The sequence below is a fragment of the Polypterus senegalus genome, chromosome 12 (assembly GCF_016835505.1).
Source record: "Polypterus senegalus isolate Bchr_013 chromosome 12, ASM1683550v1, whole genome shotgun sequence".
NCBI classification, from domain to species: Eukaryota; Metazoa; Chordata; class Cladistia; order Polypteriformes; family Polypteridae; genus Polypterus; species Polypterus senegalus.
Window position 1 is genome coordinate 126,092,127 of NC_053165.1, and position 20,685 is coordinate 126,112,811.

The following is a 20,685-nucleotide window of genomic DNA, read 5'->3' on the forward strand; positions in this document are numbered from 1 at the left end:
ATTCCAAAAACATTGCAAAAGAAATGGTAAGGGTGTTTTACGTGTGTCGGCAAGAAATCCTAATGGATCAAGGAATGTCTTTCACCTTAGAGACATTCAGGGAGGTTACCAAATTATTCAGAATTAAGGACTTAAAAAACTCAGTGTGTCAACCTCAAACTAACAGTTTGGTAGAGCATTTTAATTAAACGCTCAAACAGATGCTGCGATGGTGGTCGTCAAGGATGGGAGGAACTAGGTTCAGCTATTCTCCCTCATATTATTTGCATACCAGGAGGTCCCACAAGCCTCCACAGACTTCTCCTTATTTGAGTTATTGTCTAGACAACAACTCCGGGGATTATTGGACATTCTAGGAGATCTAGGAGAAGGAGGTGCTCCCCTCCACTAATATTTTGGAATATATTGCAAAGTTATGCAATAGATATGAAAAAATCAGACCTACTCTAAAAGAAAACATCTAGCTGCACAAGCAGCACAGGCTCACAATTGCAATTGTAGCTCAACACTATGCTAATTCCATTCTGGAGATCGAGTCATGGTCCTCATTCCCAGTTCAAATTCCAAATCACTGGCACATTGGCAAGACCCCTATGAATTTAAGGAGAGGAATGGACTGGTTGATTATTTATTAAAAAAACATAATCATTGACCAGTGGAACAAGTTATACATTTCTTTTAGACCAAATGACTTTTCTCCAGAGGTGTCATTTAGTAATTGTGTCAGTGAGTTAAAGGAGTGGAAGAAGGACAGGAACCCTGATCCCTACTGTGGAAAGCCTTGTTCCTACTTTTTTTATAAAATGACCCTTAATATCGCCAGGGATTTAATGCCCAAACAAGGACAAAAGCTTGAAACAACCGTCCTGTCTGTCCTGAAAGTGGTGAATGATCGACTCGGAAGAAACTCTCTGATTGCACGTGACTCAGTCACACATCCAGGGGGTGTCATTTGAAGCTGAAATGGAGCTTGCGATCACGAGAATGGTAAATATAGTTGTAATTGAGTAAAGCTTTAGTCCCTAGTATGGCCCCGTCATCTTGGTCCCAGAGCCAGACAGCAATCGTGGCTTCTGCAACCACTTCCGTCGACTTAATCAAGTTTCCCAAATTCAGTGTTTACCTGATGCTGTGAGTGGATGAGCTCCTCAAGTAACTTAGGAAAACTCAATATCTGACCATTCTTGACATGACAAAAGGTTACTGGCAAATTCCCTCAACGGTATCTGCAAAGGAGAAGAACACATTTAACAGCATCCATTAGTAGTATCGAGTCCTCCCATTTGGATTGCATAGGCCACTGGGGCCCTTTCAGCATCTGGTGGATAGAGCGTTTTGTCCCCACAATACCTATAGTACCACCTACATTGAAGTCATCTCCATCTATTCTGGCACCTGTAAGGAACACATACAGAAGGTACATGTAGTGCTCCTGGCACTAAGCAAAACCAACTTCCAGATAAACACAAAGAAATGTTTCTTTAGGTTGATGGAGGCCAAATATTTAGGCTGCTTGGTTGGCAGAGGTACAATGCAACCATAAACCACCAAAGTTGATGGCATCATGAAATGGCCCCGTCCAAAGACCAAGTGGCAAGTCTAAGCTTTCACGGGTTTGGTCCTACCACTAGTTTGTTCCCTGTTTCTCTGATAGAGCAGCACCCTTGACAGATGTTACAGAGAAGCAGACCCCTAATACGGTCGTATGGGATGCTAAAACTGATATTGTATTTCATGCCTTAAAACAGGCCTTTAGCACTTGTATTCATAACTCTTGACTTTTCTCTGCATTTCATCTTACAGATTGACGCTTCGGACACAGGTTTTAGTGCCGTGTTGAGCCAAAGTGTGAAGGTGTTGAACACCCTGTCATGTTCCTGAGCCGGAAACTACTTGACCGGGAGACCAGGTAGCAGCAGAGGAAAGGGAGGTCCTGGAAATAAAGTGAAAGAGTTGAATCTGCAGGTCACCAGGTGATTTTTGGACCTTCAGCTTTATTGGTTCAAAGTCTCTCCATGCCTATGCCAGTGCTCTTTCTTGGGCTTAAGACCTCATGGTTCAGGCTGCCAACCAGAAAACCTCTGACATAACTTCCAGTGTCCGTCCACCTGGACCCACCTCTTCCTGTCAGATGACCCAAAACTGAACTCACATCTGCAGAGATAACTCCACAATAATTGTTTGTTTTTTATTTTTTTCTGAAACCCATTATACAGGGTGGCCAGGTTGGCACCCCAACTCTTTATTCTTGTCCTCTCTTTAAGTTACACTGATTTAAATAGTTTTCCACAATTATGTTTGACTTACTCAAAATATCTATGAATTTTGATGCATAGTTACAATCTAGATGTAACTCTGTGCTTGTTTCAATAGGCAAGTGTATTTGTAAGGGCAAAAACAAATCAAGTATAATTAAGTAGAGATCAGAAATAAAATCATGGAGTAATATTTATATTTTGCATCTGATCTCTGTAATGTAATAATTAGATCTAATGTATGATAATGACCATTAGTCAGACCATTTACAATATGGCAAAACCCTACTGACTTTAACAAATAGGTTAAATGCGTATCAATAAACTATGCTGAAACAGTTGGTGGTGATGTTGCGAAAGATGAAAACATCAACTTGCAATGTCCTGGCCGAATTACTGTTGAAAGAGGGATATATCGTAATGTTATTGTGTAATTTATGTATGAGTGATGGGCTATGCAATAGGACAAGATTAGTTGTATTCAAAATTGGTGGAACAATTCTGACATGTAAAATTTTAACAGGCAACAAGAAAGGTAATGTAGTACATCTTATGCAGATAACATTAGACACCACATAAGATCTTCATATGCCAATCGTATTAAAACGTTTACAGTTTCCCGTTAGAATAGCTTTTGCTATGATAATTAACAAATCACAGGGGAAAAAATTTGAAAAAAATGGTTTATTTATTAGAGAGAAAGAAATGATATTCACTCACGGGCAGTATTCGGTGCACTGTGCCACATCCCGGTCTGGCTAGGAATAACCCTCATTCAAGTCCTTTAGCTGCCTCTCATGCGCACGTGTGTGACTATATATATATATATATATATATATATATATATATATATATATATATATATATATATATATATATATATATATATATATATATATATATATATATATATATATATATATATATATATATATATATATATATATATATAAAACTGCTCAAAAAATTAAAGGAACACTTTGAAAAAACATCAGATTTCAATGGGAAAAAAATCATACTGGATTTCTATATTGATATGGACTGGTTAATGTGTTAGGAACCAAAGAATGCCACATCATTTGATGGAAATGAAAATTATTAACCTAGGGCTGAATTCAAAGACACCCTGAAAATCAAAGAGAAAAATGAAGCGGCAGGTTAGTCCATTTTGCCGAAATTTCATTGCAGCAACTCAAAATTGCACTCGATAGTTTGTATGGCCCCCACATGCATGCATGCATGCCTGACAACGTTGGGGCAGGCTCCTAATGAGACGATGGGTGATGTCTTGGGGGATCTCCTTCCAGATCAGGTCCAGGGCACCACTGAGCTGTTGGACAGTCTGAGGTGCAACTTGGTTGTGTTGGATGGGCCGAAACATAATGTCCCAGAGGTGTTCTATCGAATTTAGGTTAGGCAAGCATGGAGGCCAGTCAATGGTATCAATTCTATCATCCTCCAGGAACTGCCTGCATACACTTGCCACATGAGGCCGGGCATTGTCATACACCAACAGGAAAACAGGAGCCACTGCACCAGCATAGAATCTGACAATGGATCCAAAGATTTCATCCTAATACCTAAGGTGAAACCTAATAATCTGGGACATTATTTATAAAACTTTGCGTTGATTTGATCAAGAAAATATGTGTATACCAAAAAATAGATAAATGTAAATGTCCAGGACTGTCTTACTGTATGGGTACAATGGGGACAGGCCACGGGTCCTTGAAACAACTATGTGTGGAGTATGCTAATTAACCTCGTACATGTACAATCACAATGCTGCAGAACTTTACTGATTGGTACATCAGCCTCCCTTCAGTAGCATCAAGACCCCATCACCTAGATTCAAGAGTATCTGGCTGTGCTCCACAACTGAGCCCACAAGATCATGTGCAGAATTATAGTACCTCTCCTTTGTGGTCTGGTGTTCAGGAAATGAATAAGATGCCAGCATCTGATGGCTAGCTGCTATTATCTGGCACCAGTAACAACACAATTGATTTTACAAGGAATAACATTGGCCAAATGAAAAACTGAGTATTCTGCCAGTTACCTTACCAATAATCCAGTCACCACATACAGTACCATCACATCTGCTAAAGCTACTTTGCCTCAAAATAAAGGAATCATGGGTTGACCCAGGACAGCAAGCAACAAGGTTTGTGAGTCTCATCTTGGCATCACAAATAACTTGTGCATTAATGGAATGTCACTGCTTATGGTTTAAAAAAACAACTTCATTCTCACTTAATTGCCCTTATTTCAATATAAGTGCAGTAAAGTGTTCCAGTTATGTTAGGAGAGCTGAACTCTGATGCAGATTAAATTTTATTGTTAGCAAAAACACTCTATGTTTCATGTATGTACACTCACACCATACAAAAACTAGATATAGTGCCTTGCTGATTGGTTAATGGCTTCTAGCACAGTGAGTATGATAAAAAGAGGCTTGGCTGAGATATCCCTGACATGTTAGCCAGTTCCCTGAGAACTGAGCACAGATAGATGGATATAAACTGATGAACAGCGAAAAAAGTTTTCAATGCAAATGCTCAGCATTGGCCCACTTAGAAGGGAGTCAAAATATAGTCTGTACATCATAATTTTCACTTTTCAGGTGTAATATGTTTGTCACATCAATGCACATTCTAATAACAGCTCAGTCATATGATTTATTACTTGATCATGGCTGTTGCCATTTCCCAGTTTCTCCAAATTGTTTCACACAGATGGGTCAGAGGCGCTGAAAATTGTCACATGTTTCCCATCAAGTTTTCTTTAATAAATCCTGATATTTGTGTGGAAAGCTGTGTACACAAATTTTGAACCTCTTTTTTGTGTGCGCGCAAGTTTTCTAAATCTGATCTTTGGTCTTTTTTATTCAGCATCATTGGTGGATGGGTGTCTGGGAATTTCCCAGATGGAGCAAGAGGAAATTTTTAGGCATATGGTAGACTCCAATACAATCCAGGAAAAGCAGAGTGTTCTCTTGCGGAATGACCCATGCTCAAAGTTAATTGCTCCTACTTAATCTCTATATGAATATTTGTTAAATTCGTATCTCAGGACATACCTCTATCAACCATTCACAATTGTTTCATCCAATAAATGTCTGCAGTGTGACTAGGTCTTATTTATGCAGTAACAGGCATACACATAATGTGACAGGTTCTACCTTTTATAACCACTTATTGTAGTTATGGATGGAGGAATGCCGAGGCTTTTTCCAGCAACAGATATGAACCAATATATTTCCAGACACAAGTGTGCACAGGCACACACTCATTTATAGCAGGTAAACAGATTTACCAGTTAACCTGACATGCACCTTTGAGGTGAACAACACATATGTTAAAACAGTTATTTCTATGGAATGGAAAAGAAATGAGCGATACAACAGATCCGAGGCAAATTTAAACAGTATATTTTCAAAGCATCTTGAAGTTTCCATCGTGGTATTTTCTCTGCTGCTTCCGAGGTGAAGTCAAATTTTAAGGAGCTGTACATGAACATTAGGAGGAGAGCCACGAGATGGCGCTGATCACTTGCTTTGCTTTCATTGTGGGTGTTTTCGCAATCGCGGCACGGTTTTCAATTTAGGGTGGTGAACACACCCAGTGACATCAGTGGGTTTGAAGAAAAAAATCTCAAGCAGACGCCACTGTGGAGGAACTGCTGGGGCCGTAGGAGGCTTCGTAAATTCGCAGAATTTATTTATTTATTGACTTTTTTAATAGAGATAAAGTTGGTTGTTTAACTTTATCTTAAGAGGTTCTGAGTATTTTTTAAAGGAAGCTTTTTGGATCTTGAAGAGATATGTCAACTTCTGACGATGCAGACGGACTTCGACCGCGTTATGGCTGTAAGTTTATTCAAACTTTTTTCCTTTTTGCACTCTGCATATTGTTTCGGTTTATCTCGAAAATAATTAAATACTTTACGGGAGAAATGGCTCATCTCGATTAAGCACAAGACGTTTCGACGGACAGGCAACCCCCACCCTGTCCCACCAGTTCCGCACCCAGGCAGATGCGCGAGACAGTAACCGTTTGTTTTTATTTCAGATTTATTTCTGCACATAGACGGACCATCGCCCTTCCTTTAGAGTGGCGTTGAGTAGCACGTGTGCTTCCTCATTGCTGCCACTTGTGCCTTCAAGGTGAACAGGAGCAAACAGGTTCTGAGACATCGTACCTTAGAACGGCCAAAAAAGAAAAACGGACCGAATGATGGTTGCATTAAAAATAAATGGACAACTTTGTGATGCACGAAACATGATTTAGTCAAGATGTTTACATGAGTGATGTGAAAATCTTTCTGTGGCCAGTAATGATCTACGGTTTCTGAAAGCTGGCATCATACGACGTTTTTATAAACGGTTTGTGTATACTGCCTAGACAGAACATAGTCATTTATTCGGTCTTGTTCACATTCGCAATACTACATTTAAGGAGCAGTCAACGAAACCCGCAACGAATGTTCGGTTAAAACTGTAGGTGGTGAGTATGAATAACTCCAGCCCAGGAATACGTTAGAATTTCTTTTCCTACCCAGGAACAATCGTCTATGGTGACGAAGAGTAAGGGCTCGGTTCTACAAGCAGTTAAAACGCACTGTTGAAATATTCCTGTTGACCATTGAGTGACCCTCATTACTTCATCTGCTTAGTAGCTCTAACATGGAATAAAGAACAAAAAAAAAAACTATTGGTGACTGTCAGCAAAAAGTTATCTGCCTACTTATTAGGCCTGTCAAACAAGTAGTTTTACGTTTAGCACTGGATATCATGTGAAAGTGGATGGCGGCAGGAAAAAGTCGATGAGAATGTTTAGTAGTTAAATTTAACTTATGTATGTAGCCACAGGTATATACACGTATTTCAACTGCTTCGCATAGTGCATTACTTACAAAAAAGGCAAGGGAGAAAACTCCGCCGTCTTGCACAGGGTGGCCACTGTGATACGCGTGTTTTTTTACGCAGGAACTCTCCCATTTTCTGCTTCGGGTTACATTCAGATGGGCGGGAAGTGATTTCCGGTCTCATTAACCCATTGGTGTATGTTATGTGGATAATTTAAAAAAAAAAAAAAAAGTTCTCACGGAGAGCCCACAATAACAGACACGATAAGTTACTTGGAGCCGTTAAAGTAGTTCATTCTGTAAATCCTGCCATCCATTTATTTTTTCAGTACCTTTTTCAGGACCCTGAAGAGCTGAGCTGCTGTCAATCCCTAGCAGCACTGAGCTCGGCAGGAGACAAACGTGGAAGGACCAGCAGTCTGTCTCCGGGTATACTTGCACACAACACTCAGACATGGATCGGGCTAAAGAAATTCCGAAGTTCCCAGGGAAATGGCCACATAGAAAATGATAGTGACAGGGACTTGAACCCATGTTTGAGAAGTAGTAAGGCACAGTTTGCATGCAAAGGTGTTTTTATCCATTTGTGCTAAATACCTTGGTAATTGGAGAGAGAAATTATTTGGAACTCAATGCTAAAAAACTATTTTTTTCCCCCCAACATTAACTTGAAAAATGGGCAGTTACTTGTTCTGACATTTTTGTGCTTTTGCATATCTGCATAGGCCTTATCTAAAGGTCAAAAGACTGAAGAGTCAGAGTATTCAATAAAGAGTTTGGGAGATGGTGGTGGAGGCTTACAGCATTTGCATCGTAGTTTAACTGTATGCTAAATTGAGGACTACACCCAAGTGTTAAGTAGTGAAATGTCTTCCCAGCCCTGTAGCTGTCAAGTTGTTTTCCTTTTGACCTTACTGTATGAGCATTTTTATTTCTATAGACTTGGTTATGGTTGGTAAGGTCCCATCTGGACTCTTGCCTGCATAAAATTCAAGTGTTTGTATTTTAATGAGCATGGAATTAAAAATATAAAATGCAAAATTTTTTGGATTTTTCAATGTCTTTTATATTATGGGGAGGGGGGGGCGCTTTTGAAGTGTTGGTGGGAATAAAGGTATTTTTATTGTTTTGGCAACAACATCCTGAAAGGGGCACTTGATTCTTCTTAGTTTTTTCAGACTGATAAGTGAGAACATCTAATGAGCTTATATGCTTTGCAAAGAGGACCAGCCTTTAGAAGTCCAGTCAGATCTTTAAAAGAGGTTATGATTACTTGTGCAAAAGCAACTATGGTGCTTATTCAGTGTTAATGTTTGTTGTTCCCCCTCCTAGTCTTTCATTGAAATTCTGTGCTCCCGTTATGATCCTCAGTGTCTGCTTTTAGAAATGGTGGCAATATTCTTGAAAGTTTTAGTTTTTATTCAGGGCTTTAGTTTCATTTTGCTTAGTGTCATTCTTCCTGCATAACAAGCATCCCTTAATAGTATGAGTTTATTTTATATGTTATGTGAAAATGTTCTGATATGCTAAATCGATACAGTGTGTGCCTAGAACTTTTGTTCATGAATATACTATGTAGTTGATCCCTCTGGTAAAAATAGCAAGTATTCAATGCATGATTTTGATTTTAAATGTACTTTTAGGCAGTTGAAAGTAAAATTAGCCAGTCATAAAGTATACTAGGCTATTCACAAATGTTCTTAACTTCAGTTCCTTCATATCGTCTGTCATGACATTGGTGATCTCACACTTAGGAGAGAGAGAGACCAAGCACTTCTACAAATTACACTACACTAAAATAATTCTTTACATTTGTATAGTGGTTTTCTCAACACTAAAAAGAACTTGGAGGGGAACATCTTCAACCACCACTAATGTGTAGTACCCACCTGGATGATGTGATGACAATAATTGTTGCACGAGTACACTCTCCACACATTAGCTTTTAGGTGGTGAAGGGGTGAGAGAGAGAGCGAGCGAGAGCGACAGTTAGAGACGGGGGATGATTAGGGAGCCGAAATGGATGGGGCTGTGATGGGCAATTTAGTCAGGACATTAGGATAAACCCTAATGTTTTCGAATTTTTGGGATCCATGAACAGATCTGAGGGTAAGTGCCTCCTGCTTGTCTCACCAACATTTCTTCCAGCAGCAACCCATAACTTCCCATCCAAGTGCTGTCTGGGCCTGAACATGCTATGCTTCAGGTGGATGACCTCTTCTAAAGTACATACCCTTCTGCCAGAGTGGGCCTAGGTTTTAAGTGTGATGAATTTCTGTGTTTGCTTTAAAGATTACCCCCTTTTCTCTTCATGAGGAGAATATTAATTCTTACCAACACACACCCTTACTCTGCCTTATCTAGCAAATAACTAAGTTATTGCTCTTTCCCAAAAAAAACACATCTATATGTTTATGTTGGTGGTGCAAAATCTGAGTCATGCATTGGCCAGGATAATAGCTTACCTAAACCAGACAGAAAATGTAAATGCAAAGAAACATATCTTACAAAAGCATGCCCTAGATATCAAATACCACATTTTCTGTTAATGCTGAAATTAAGGCAACCCATTTAGACCATACAATTATGTGAAAAACAAATGGTTTGTAGTAAAAATAACATTTATTTATATAGCACATTTTACATACAAAAAGTAGCTCAAAGTGCTTTACATAATGAAGAAAAGAAAAATAAAAGACAAAATAAGAAATTAAAAAAAAAAACATTAGTTAACCTAGAAAAGGAGTAAGGTCTGATGGCCAGGGTGAACAGAAAAAACAAAAAAAAATTCCAGACAGCTGGAGGAAAAAAAAAATAAAATCTGCAGGGGTTCCAGGCCACAGGACCGCCCAGTCCCCTCTGGGCATTCTACCTAACATAAATGAAACAGTCCTCTTTGTAGTTAGGGTTCTCACGGGGTCACTTGATGTTGATGGTCATACAGACTAATGGCTTTTAATCCATCCATCATTGTTGGAACATCACGGTGCTTTGAGTAGATGGTGGTGGCGCCACCAAAAGGACACCGGAAAAGGAAACAGAAGAGAGAGTAGGGGTTAGTACAGATTTTAGAGCCACCATGAATAGTTATGAGTTGGATATACAGAGTATCAGGATTTTAATTACAGTGAAGTTATGAGAAAAAATGAAACTGGGTGGTACATTGGCAGGGGTGTGGAAATCAAATTTGTTTCTACTTGTCCACGGACAAGTAAACTTAGAAAATCCACTTGTCCGCCAGTTAAATTCACTTGCCCATAAACAAATAACAAAAGTGAAAAATAGTTTATTTTTTCTGATCTCTTTTATTGATACCAAAACTGCCTTCCATTTTAAAACTGAAAAAAATTCTTTCAGGGAGTAGTATTTTGCCACCTTGCTCTAGAACATTATATAAAAGATTCCCTTATTTTAACTGGCTAATAAACAATGCCTTCATTATAGCTACACTAGTTCTTTTTTCATATATTTCAGTTACATAACAGAACACTGTCCTGATTCATTTTCTGCCATGTTCTTCAGCTTTTGTCTTGCAACATCTTCTCCCCCAAGAATCTTTACCATCTCAGACAGCATGAGCTGAATGCTGTTCATTTCTTCTTGAGCTGAACTGCATGGTTCCTGGACTGATGGTTCTGCAGAAGTGGATGCGGATGACTTTTCAGGTTTTTTATGAGTGATGTGCCTGTTGCCAGGTGACAGCCAGAATTCCACAGCTGGTCGTGGGTCAAACTCTTCTAAAGAAGCAGTATTGAACAGCCTAGCATAACACTCAACCTCCGAGCGTTCAGCTTTAGAAAACGCTTTTTCAATTGAACCAACTTTTTTCTTACTTTTAGACTCGTGTCTCTATCTGACGTACTAAACCCCCAGTTCCTATCCTTTTTCTTTCTGCACATAACCAATCACCACACGATAAACGTATTTGTGAAATTAAAACTAGTTATAAGCTTAGACCTCTGAATGGAAGGCATAATTAAACATGTATAACGAAAATTGCTTTTAAAGTTCTGAAAACTGAGGTCTAGGTTTTAATTTCACAAAGACGCTTATCGTGTGGTGATTGGTTATACAGAGAAAGACAAAGGCTAGGAACTGGGGGTTTACTACGTACGATAGACACAGCAAACATGCAATAAAGAAAGCCTGCTCAGAAAAACATCCATTGAATTCTTCGTTCGTATCTCCGACCTCCAGATGACGAACCCAACATTTACACAATATTTCAGTTAAACCTGTGCGATACCCATTCAAATACAGTATCCAGTTTTTTAGAGCCTCTTCATACCTGCCATAAACTTCTCTACACTGAACGTAGACCTGAGAACCCCATAATGCAAGGGAGCAGCACTACAGTCACGCCACCGTGCCCCCCCGCCACCCATGTCTAATACATGCTTTAATGCATTTCATCGTGAAAAAGATATTTATATATTTATCTTAGTATTCTGAATGTTCATTGAGCAGGAATATCATGAAGTCAATGTGCGGTGATTGCTGCCAGCGCCTCTCACTGCAAGAGAAAGTCAGTTTAAGAAGCGTGCAGAGATTGTTCCCAGACCCAGTTGTTACTTAATATAAAGCATTTAATGTGCTACCTTAATTTATGACGGGGTTTGAGAAAATCTAGCAAATGAAACATTTATTTTAAGATGAAATTTAGTTTGCGACATTCAACTGACAAAATAAACTACGAGAATAAAGTCAACATGTCAACTTTAATCTCGACATTTACATTTTTTTGTCTTCACTGTGTCCGTATTTTTTTCAGTGGCCTTAGTACACTTCCTTAGGTTTTTCAAGGCCTGTTGTGCCAGTTTTAATCAAGAAATGATCCATTTCTCATCCGCGATGCTACATGCTTCAGTTTCAACAACACGCATATAGCGAGAACAATGTGCTTACCGCAGTGCATTCTGGGTTACGCAGGTAATTCCTAATGACGTATTCGAAATTCAGCAACACATTTCCAAAGAAGTAAATATTACCAATGTTGTCGGGAGAAAAAAATAATCGCGTCTTAAGTGAAGATTTTTATTGATATTTCATAACATTTGGAAACCGTTAGAATATTTTCTTTATTTTTAAAAAACTGACAGCGCGAAACCAACTTGTTTTTTTGTTTAAAAAATCCTCTAATCAAAAACGATCTATAGACAGCTCATCAAAATTGATGTCACGCAATAAATTTCTTAACTCCTCAATATATTACAACCTATGCGAAATCGCAAACTCTAGAAAAGATCAAATGCCTAACAGGCTTTATGTGGCGAAAACAATTGCATTGTAGGTGAAATGACCGCATTTTTATGTAGAAAAAATAAATTTTATTAATAATATATAAAAGATATCGATTATAATGAAAAATCATCAAATTACATCATAATGTCGGCATGAAAAAAAGACTGCATCTCCAAGCGTGTAAATAATAGGGTAAAATACTTATGTAAGATCACAAGAGTGCTTCCCCTTTGAAAAATCAGCCATCATTTTGTAAACAATATTGAATACCAATTTGATACATGAAGAACATGCCTAAGTAAACTGTTTCCGCAATGTACATACCCAAATGTTTAAAATTTGAAAGTAGTGGTAAAAATGTGCCCTGCCCTGCACATTTAATTCTTTTTTCTCCAGAAAAATTGCACTTGTCCACGGAAAACTGAAACCAGAAAACACGCTTGTCCGACGGTCAATTTACCCGTGTCGGACAAGTCGGGCGTTGGATTTCCGCACCCCTGATTGGTGCAGTATTTGTCTCCAGTATTCAGTGCTCTGAATTAAATCAATAGCTTAGTTATTATCTGCATGTAATTTGTACATTTTTAATGCATCTGCTTGGGTTTTTTTCTGGTACAGTGATCCCTCGCTATATCGCTTCGACTTTCGCGGGGGTGTGAGCAGAGGGGCTGTTTGCATGGAGGCTGTTTGCCTAGAAGATACGGACGCTACTCTAAAAATGCTGAAAGACTACCTTCATATTGCTCCCTTCTGTTGCAGCTGCTTTATCGCAGTGCACATACTTCAAAGCCCAACAGCACGTATTTATTTTTTGATTGTTTGCTTTTCTGTCACGCTCTCTTTCTCTCTCTCTCTCTGACATTCTCTGTTCCTGACGGCGCTCCTTTGAAGAGAAGATATGTTTGCATTCTTTTAATTGTGAGAAAGAACTGTCATCTCTGTCTTGTCATGGAGCACAGTTTCAACTTTTGACTAAAGGGTGTTATTTCATGTCTAGAGGGCTCTAATAATGTTAACAGTGTGGGAGAGTTTATAAGAGCTTAAAATATATAAAAATAACCATACAAACATATGGTTTCTACTTCGCGGATTTTCATGTATCGCAGGGGGTTCTGGAACGCAGCCCCCGCGATCGAGGAGGGATTACTGTACACCGGTTTACATTCCACGCCACACCAAGGTTATTATAGTTTTGTCATTTTATGTTCGTTTTTATTTCTAGATTTTTTTCTGACCTTACTTGGAATTCAGTTTAGTTTTAGTTTTCCTTCATTGTGTATTTTTAGTTTTAATTTAGTTTTTATTTTATCAAGACATTTCTATTTTATATATTTCAGTTTTAGTAATTATGGTACAGTTAAGGAGCTACTATGGAGTTTAGTTTTTGTGTCACAATGAGAGAGAACTGTACACTTAACTTGGCATACCTACCTACCTGTAATTTAGTAGAGATGTAGCCAACCCAGGAATTTTACAAAGGTTTTTTCGCTGCTTTGTTAAACAATGTTTTTAAAGCAAAAGTGATTGGGTCAGTAACAATATGCTGATCTTATATGATGACCTAATCAGTCTCTTGATCAGTGCCATTTTATTTTCAAAAATCGGGAGTGGTCCCCTCTGGACTTTCTCGTGTGCTCAGATATGGGGATGATATTTGAGGAGTAAACCACAAGACAATGATTATATTATGTACATTAAAGAACCATCAACAACAAATCAAATTAATAATATACTGAACAATTATTGTAAAAGTGAAGTTGAATAAATCGGACTCTGCAGCTACATAAATAAAAAAATAAAAAATAAAGTATGTGCTCAGGTAAAGTACCGCTTCCGGTTGATGGATTTGTCTCAAAAGTTAATACAGATCTACAATTCTGATGCAACAACCACATGCCAAATTTCATTCATCTATCTCGTTCCTTTTTTGATTTATCGTGTTTATACACACACACACAAATAATTCCAAAAAACTGTATTTTCGGACTTGGGGAGGTTTAAAACATCAAGATTCATCAAAATCTCAAGGTCGAATTTTTTTTTCATGACTACCATACTTTCTCTTTACTTTGTGTGCGAAGTGGCAGGGGAATTGCTGTCAACAAAAAGCAGGCACCTGAGAAATAAACTGAAATGTTACTCACTCGTGATTTTACTGTCCATACTGTAAAGGTTTTGTTGACCACCACATTCCAGTTTCAGGCATTTGAATTACATCTTGATATACATCAAGTGCAAAGAAAAGCAGCACATAAATTGCTTTCTTTTCCACATGCTTTACGCGTGTTTTCAGCTTGCTCTGTCACCGCAAATGCTATGTGAACACCCACCCTCCGTCATCAGCTGCCATTCACTGGATGAATATGTGCGGGCACCTCGTGGTGGATAACTTATAGTTTTAGAGTTAAAAGTTATAGGGTTTGAAAACTAACAGCAAGAATAGTCATTCAAAAACGAAAACTAAAATTGTTTTAGTAAATTATTTTATTTCAGTTAGTCTTTCTAGCTTCTTTAATAGTTTAGTTTTAGTTTTTCATTTCAGTTTTGTTTGTTTTATTAATAATTTAATAATTAAGTTTTGATTTTATTTTTCGTTAACTGTAATAACCTTGCACCACACACACAAATGTTAGGTTGCTTGATAATTTCAGTTAGGCCCTATTTGAGTGAGAATGTGTGTGTGTGTGGACATTGTGATAAGCTAGATCAGGGGTTCTCAAACTCAGTCCTGGGGGCCCACTGTGGTTTCAGATTTTCTGTCTCTATAGAAAAAATACTCCAGGTCATCGAAAAGAGACCCAAAAGCTTTGGAGAGAAAACAATGCCCAAAAAATTCAAATAACAACAACAAAAACAACAATAATAATCTGTGTGCAAATTCTGATAATAAGGAAAGTAAGCAACAACTAAGCGAAGAAGAAAGATCTGCAACGTCTATCGCAATATTACATTATTAATGCGTATCTAAAAGTCAGAGCTAATCATCTCTTCTTTATTAAATCGAATCAAGCAAAATTTAGAATGGAACATATGCAAGGTCTCATTGATCATGTTCAACATTCAAATATCAATAGTCCAGACAAATTCAAAATAGTGAGAGAGATAGGGGGCGCTATTGCTCCTTTGAACCCTCGGACAACTCACCAGACACCAGATAAAAGTCCAAATATTATTTATTTTATAATACTGTGCACGAAGCGCCGTACACTCCACAATATTCATACAAATAAACAATACTCCTACAATAATCAATTCCTCCAACTCCCAGACGCGTTACCACCCTGCCACCCAGCTCAGCTCATCGTCTGGGAGTTCCCACAATCCTTTTATAGTCCCTGACCCGTAAGTGTTTGCCATCCTTCAGTCCATGATTCCTTATCACTTCCGGGTCAGATAAAAAGTCCTTTTCTTCACCCCGGAAGTGTGTCATTTCCTGGGCCTCCCTGCAGCGTCCCCTTGCGGTCCCCATGGTATCTGACAGGGCTGTGCAGTAAAACTCCAACGTCCATGAGGCCCTGCTGGAATTTGGGGCACCTCCATGTTGCAGGGAGGGCTCCATCTGGCAGCCTGGGGGTATCGGCCGGGATGAACGGCTGGCCATATCCCACAATGGATAAAACAATATTACCATCATCATATCAAGGTAGTCCAAGAGCATTACAACAGCATTATCATCATGCAATGGCAATATCCCGAACTATCGGTTGACCAGATTTATTTATTACAATGGCCAGAAATCCGCAGATTCTTGAGAAAAATGCTACATCAGCTCTGGATATTCCCACTTTCGTAAGTAGATTGTTTTATCAGAAAGTCTTATTTTTGTTGACTGAACTTGAAACGTTGAAATCAGGTCATAAATTTACATGATTGAGAATTTAAACGCGGTTTGCCTCGCATGCATTTATTGCTTACTTTGCAAAATAAATTATTAACCGCTGATGATATGGATCGATTTGTCTGTGCTGAAATTCCAAACAGAGAAACCTATCCTGAATTATGGTACAAAGTCATTAAACACGTCTCACAGACCACATTTAAAAGATTCAGTATGTTGGGACTCAAAAGAAAAAAGTGTTTAAAGAAATTTCCAAAAGCGTACGTTCAAACAGGCTGGCATTCCTGATTATCGCTGAAGAGATATTTGTCACGAACAACACACTTATCATGGAAAGAAAGATGGTAAAATTGTGATGCTCGAGAATTCAATGATTGTAACATATAACCCGTATTTGGTCAAACAATTCGATTATCATATTACTGTTGAGTATTATGCATCGGTTATGAGTATTAAGTACATCTACAAGTACATTCATAAAGGGCACAATAGAGTATATTGAAAGAACAGTCTCAGGACGAAGTTCAAGCATATTTAAGTACTCGGTATGTCAGTGCAATGGAAATTTAATGGAATTGCCAATGCACGGTCGAAGTTATTCTCTTGAATTATTACAGATTCATTTACTAGGTCAGAATATGATTCAATTTAAAGAGAGCGAAGAAGTAGAAGCTTTAGAGGTAGCGAAAAATAGAAATACGAAATTATTGGCTTATTTTGAACTTAATCAGACGTAAATGCAAAAGCATATACGTATGCCCAAATTCCTGAACATTACACATGGCAGAAAAAATGTATGGCATCCAAGAAAAATGAATTCAAAAAATGTTTCTCGATTAAATATTATATCACCAAAAGATATTGAACGGTTTCATTTAAAATTATGTGAATTGAAAGGAGCAACGTTGTATAAAGATTTTCTAACTATAGATGGAACTACATACGGTACCTTTTCAAGAAGTGGCCTGAGCAGCTGAGTTATGTAAATTGGACAACTATATGTTTGAATTGATGTCTGATGCCACTTCTGTAATGATGCCTGACAAATTAAGACACTTAATTATGGCGGGTGAAGTTGATGCTTTACAATTATGGGAAGCGTTCAAAGGACCATTATCCGAAAAGTCAAATGGAAAAAATAGCTCTTTCGATCATCAAAGAATTGTTAGAACCAGAAGATTTAATGATGCAGCAATTTGGACTTCCACAAGAAATTAACGAATCAGAGGTAAAGAGAGATAACAGCAGATGAAAATTTAACAGTGGAGGACCATAAAAAATATCAGAAAAGTTAATCCCAAATATTGTTTTTTCCATGGGAATTATTACATATGCCTTATGTTCACTTTTCCTTTAAAACTTCAGTAAAAACAGTCTCTTTAAATTGTATTTTTAGAAAAACAAACCCCGGGGGTTGGCAAGCGAAGCACGCAGGTGGCGGAGCCCCATAGTATTACAGTACTTTAAACTTTAAAACTAAAATAAAAGGTACAATGAGGCCAGTAACACTGGCCTTAAGGTGGTTTCTTTAAAAGCACAAATGGTAGGTTTTACTTAACAAAAAGAAGCATTTCTGCCTGTTTACCTGCATGTCTGTTTTTCTTTTCATCTACTATACTAGGGGGCTCTTCACTCAACCCTGGGTTTGGTGTACCGGATATACAATTTCAAGAGATTATTTTCATGGGAATTGTTACATATGCAGCATTTTCACTTTTTACTTTACAACTTTTGTAAAAACAATACTTGTCCTTTATTTCTGGCCCCAGGTGTGGTTAAGTTTTTCTCACAGGACATATAACGCTGCTCGTGTTGTGAAGGGGGCAGCTGAATGCACGCTAAGGAGTTGCAGTTGGATCATCTGCTGTCTTTCTGCTGCTGCTGGCAAGCTGCATGTTTTTTTTGTCATGCTGCACACCGATCATTTAAAAGCCTGTACAGCTGCTGTCCTTTTGCCACTTCATGTCTCTGCTGCTTGCGTTGTGAAGGGGAGGGCTGAAAGCACGCTAAGGAGTTGCAGTCGGATCATCTGCTGGCTTCTTGCTGCTGGTGAGCTGCGTTTTCTGCTTGTCGCACTTTGCGTCTACCATTTCAAAGCCTGTACAGCAGCTGTCCCTTTGCCAGTTTGTGTCTCTGCCCCTCGCGTTGTGAAAGGTGGATTTGAACAGATGCTAAGGAGAAGCGGTCGGATCATCTGCTGGCTTCCTGCTGCTGCTCCCGTCAAGCAGCGTGTTCTGCTTGCCGTTTTAAGGGCTGGCAGCACATGATGTCTGTCTGCCAAAAGCATTCCAACAACTGCTTAGTTACAGTAGATGTCCGTGAATTTGTTTTAAATGTCTCACTGCCTTGTCTCTCGTGGGACGTCAAGTTGTCTTCCGAGAAGATCACGTCTCGCCTCCCCAGTCTCCCTCCCAGGATTTTTTTTTTTTTTTATATAATAGAGAGATTTGACACAGCTGAAAAAAAGCTTCCACTGTCTACATTGGTACAAGGCGCTGATAGATACTTGATCACTGTCTTGGCCAAGGGTTGGAAATGGGCTGCATTGCGTTTTCATTACTGGAGGGTAGGGGGCTCGCTGAGATAGTAATTCCACTATTAGGGGTGTTTGGGGGTGTCTTCCTGGGTATGATGTTAAACTGCATCTGGCCCTGCAAGCAGTCCTCCAACTTGCAGGGAAATCATGGGAGTTGGTGGCAGGATTAGCACTCCAGCCACTGTTTTTTTAAAAAAAAAAAAAAAACTTCACAAAGCTCCTAGACTACAGAAAGTGCTCCTTTTTGCTCTCTGCAGGAGTAGCTCTGCTGCAGCTGCTCATAGGAAGGCTGCTCGCATCATGAAGGGGATGGGGGAAAAGCCCTCAGGAGCCCCATCCCCGGAAGAGTCGAAACCGTTGGAGAGCCAATAGGGTCAGGTCTGTTGGGGATCGGAACTGGTGTGGTGCTGAGGCGTCGCCTGCTGCACGGCAGTACTCGGGTCCCAATTTGAGGTGGCCCATATGGGTTGGTGCATGGAACGTCTTGTCTTTCCGGGAAGATGATCATCTTCTTCTGCTATTGGAGGAGCTGCGTAAACTCTGCATTTCAGTGGTGGCACTCCCTGATGTGTGCAGACCGGGGACTGGCCAGATCTCTGTAGGTGGATACACCCTTTTATTGGTCTGGTAAGTCTGATGGCTGTCATACCCGGGGAGTAGCTGTTGTGGTAGTGGATTGGCTTTTTCTGATGGTGTCCGATGTCGCTCCTTTCAACGAGTTTTATGGGACTCCGATTACGGCACTCCCTGGATGCCTTGTCTGTTGTCTCAGTGTATGTGCTCTGACCGTGGTGAGTGATGTCTTGGCGAGGGAGACATTTTATTCACAGCTTCGGTCGGTGGTTGATGGGTGCCCACAAGGTGACACTCCCTCTGTTCATGGACGACTTCAATGCAGCCACTGGCACTGACAGGGCTGGCTATGACGATTATCTTGGTCCCCATGGGTCTGGTGACCATGGTGAAAGTGGCTCCATGTTCCTTGACTTTGCAAAAGGTCAGGGGTTGCGAATCGCGGGGTCCTGGTTCCAGCGCCCTGAACCGCATCATTGAACTTGGTACTGCAATACTGGTGGTGCGGTGAAGGAGATTGATCACATCCTCGTGGACAGACTCTGGAGGCTGTTGCAAAACTGCAGGGTCTACAAAAGTTCCCAGTTTGTGAATTCTGATCATAGACTACTTGTTGCTACTCTTAGGGTCCAGCTTATGTCCAGTAGGTTACCATCTACTAGGAAAATGAGCCTGGACTTGGCCAGACTCCAAGAATGTTCAGAGGTTCTAAATGATGTAGTAGCTGTCAGAATCTCTCGTCCTCAGCTAGAGAAAACAGGTTGGTCATCGAGTGCGATCATTTCCATTATTTTAGTAGTTATGCCTTTAGCTCTGGAGCTGTCTTGAGGAAATGTCTGCATGCTCTGAAGGGCTTGCTGTATGAGGCTACCACTAGCATCTGATTTAACTTTCATTTTGGTAGCATTAGTTGCTAGAAATTCTGTGTATAATTCGTTATGATGGTTCTTCAGATGGGTAATGACATTTGTGATATTGAAAGATTTAATTCTAAAAGTCTCCTTGCATTATCTTATTTTTGCAGGTAGAGCAGATAGCAACTCTGTTGTCTTACTTTTTCACAGAAAAATATGACCACACGGCTGACATGCTGCTTTACTAATGATATCTGCCCAATGAATAAACAAGACATGTAATGCTCCTGTCAGCAAAACTAGGAAACCCTGTGCTTTTTTTTTTTTGTGACCGTAAGGGGATGTGCTTGCATACATGTTTTTCTGCAGCTTAATGTCTGACTCACCGTACAATGAAAGCAACATTTAATTATTTAGTAAACTGACAATGTTGACAAGCCCGAATTATATTGGTTGGCTGTATTGGTTTAAATGTACACATCTGACCGATTTTGACGTCGCAAGTTTTAATGAACATCGGAT

At 39.3% G+C, this 20,685-nt stretch overlaps 1 protein-coding gene across 1 annotated transcript in view; it reads left to right on the top strand.

Moving 5' to 3' along the window:
- Positions 1–5,897: 5,897 nt before the first annotated feature.
- The window catches only part of iqgap1 (IQ motif containing GTPase activating protein 1), a 303,340-nt gene continuing 288,552 nt past the window's right edge, over positions 5,898–20,685 (top strand). The window contains exon 1 of the mRNA XM_039773388.1: positions 5,898–6,123. Within this exon, the coding sequence (XP_039629322.1) occupies positions 6,078–6,123 (46 nt within the window). The 5' untranslated portion in view covers positions 5,898–6,077. The remainder of the gene's footprint in view (positions 6,124–20,685) is intronic.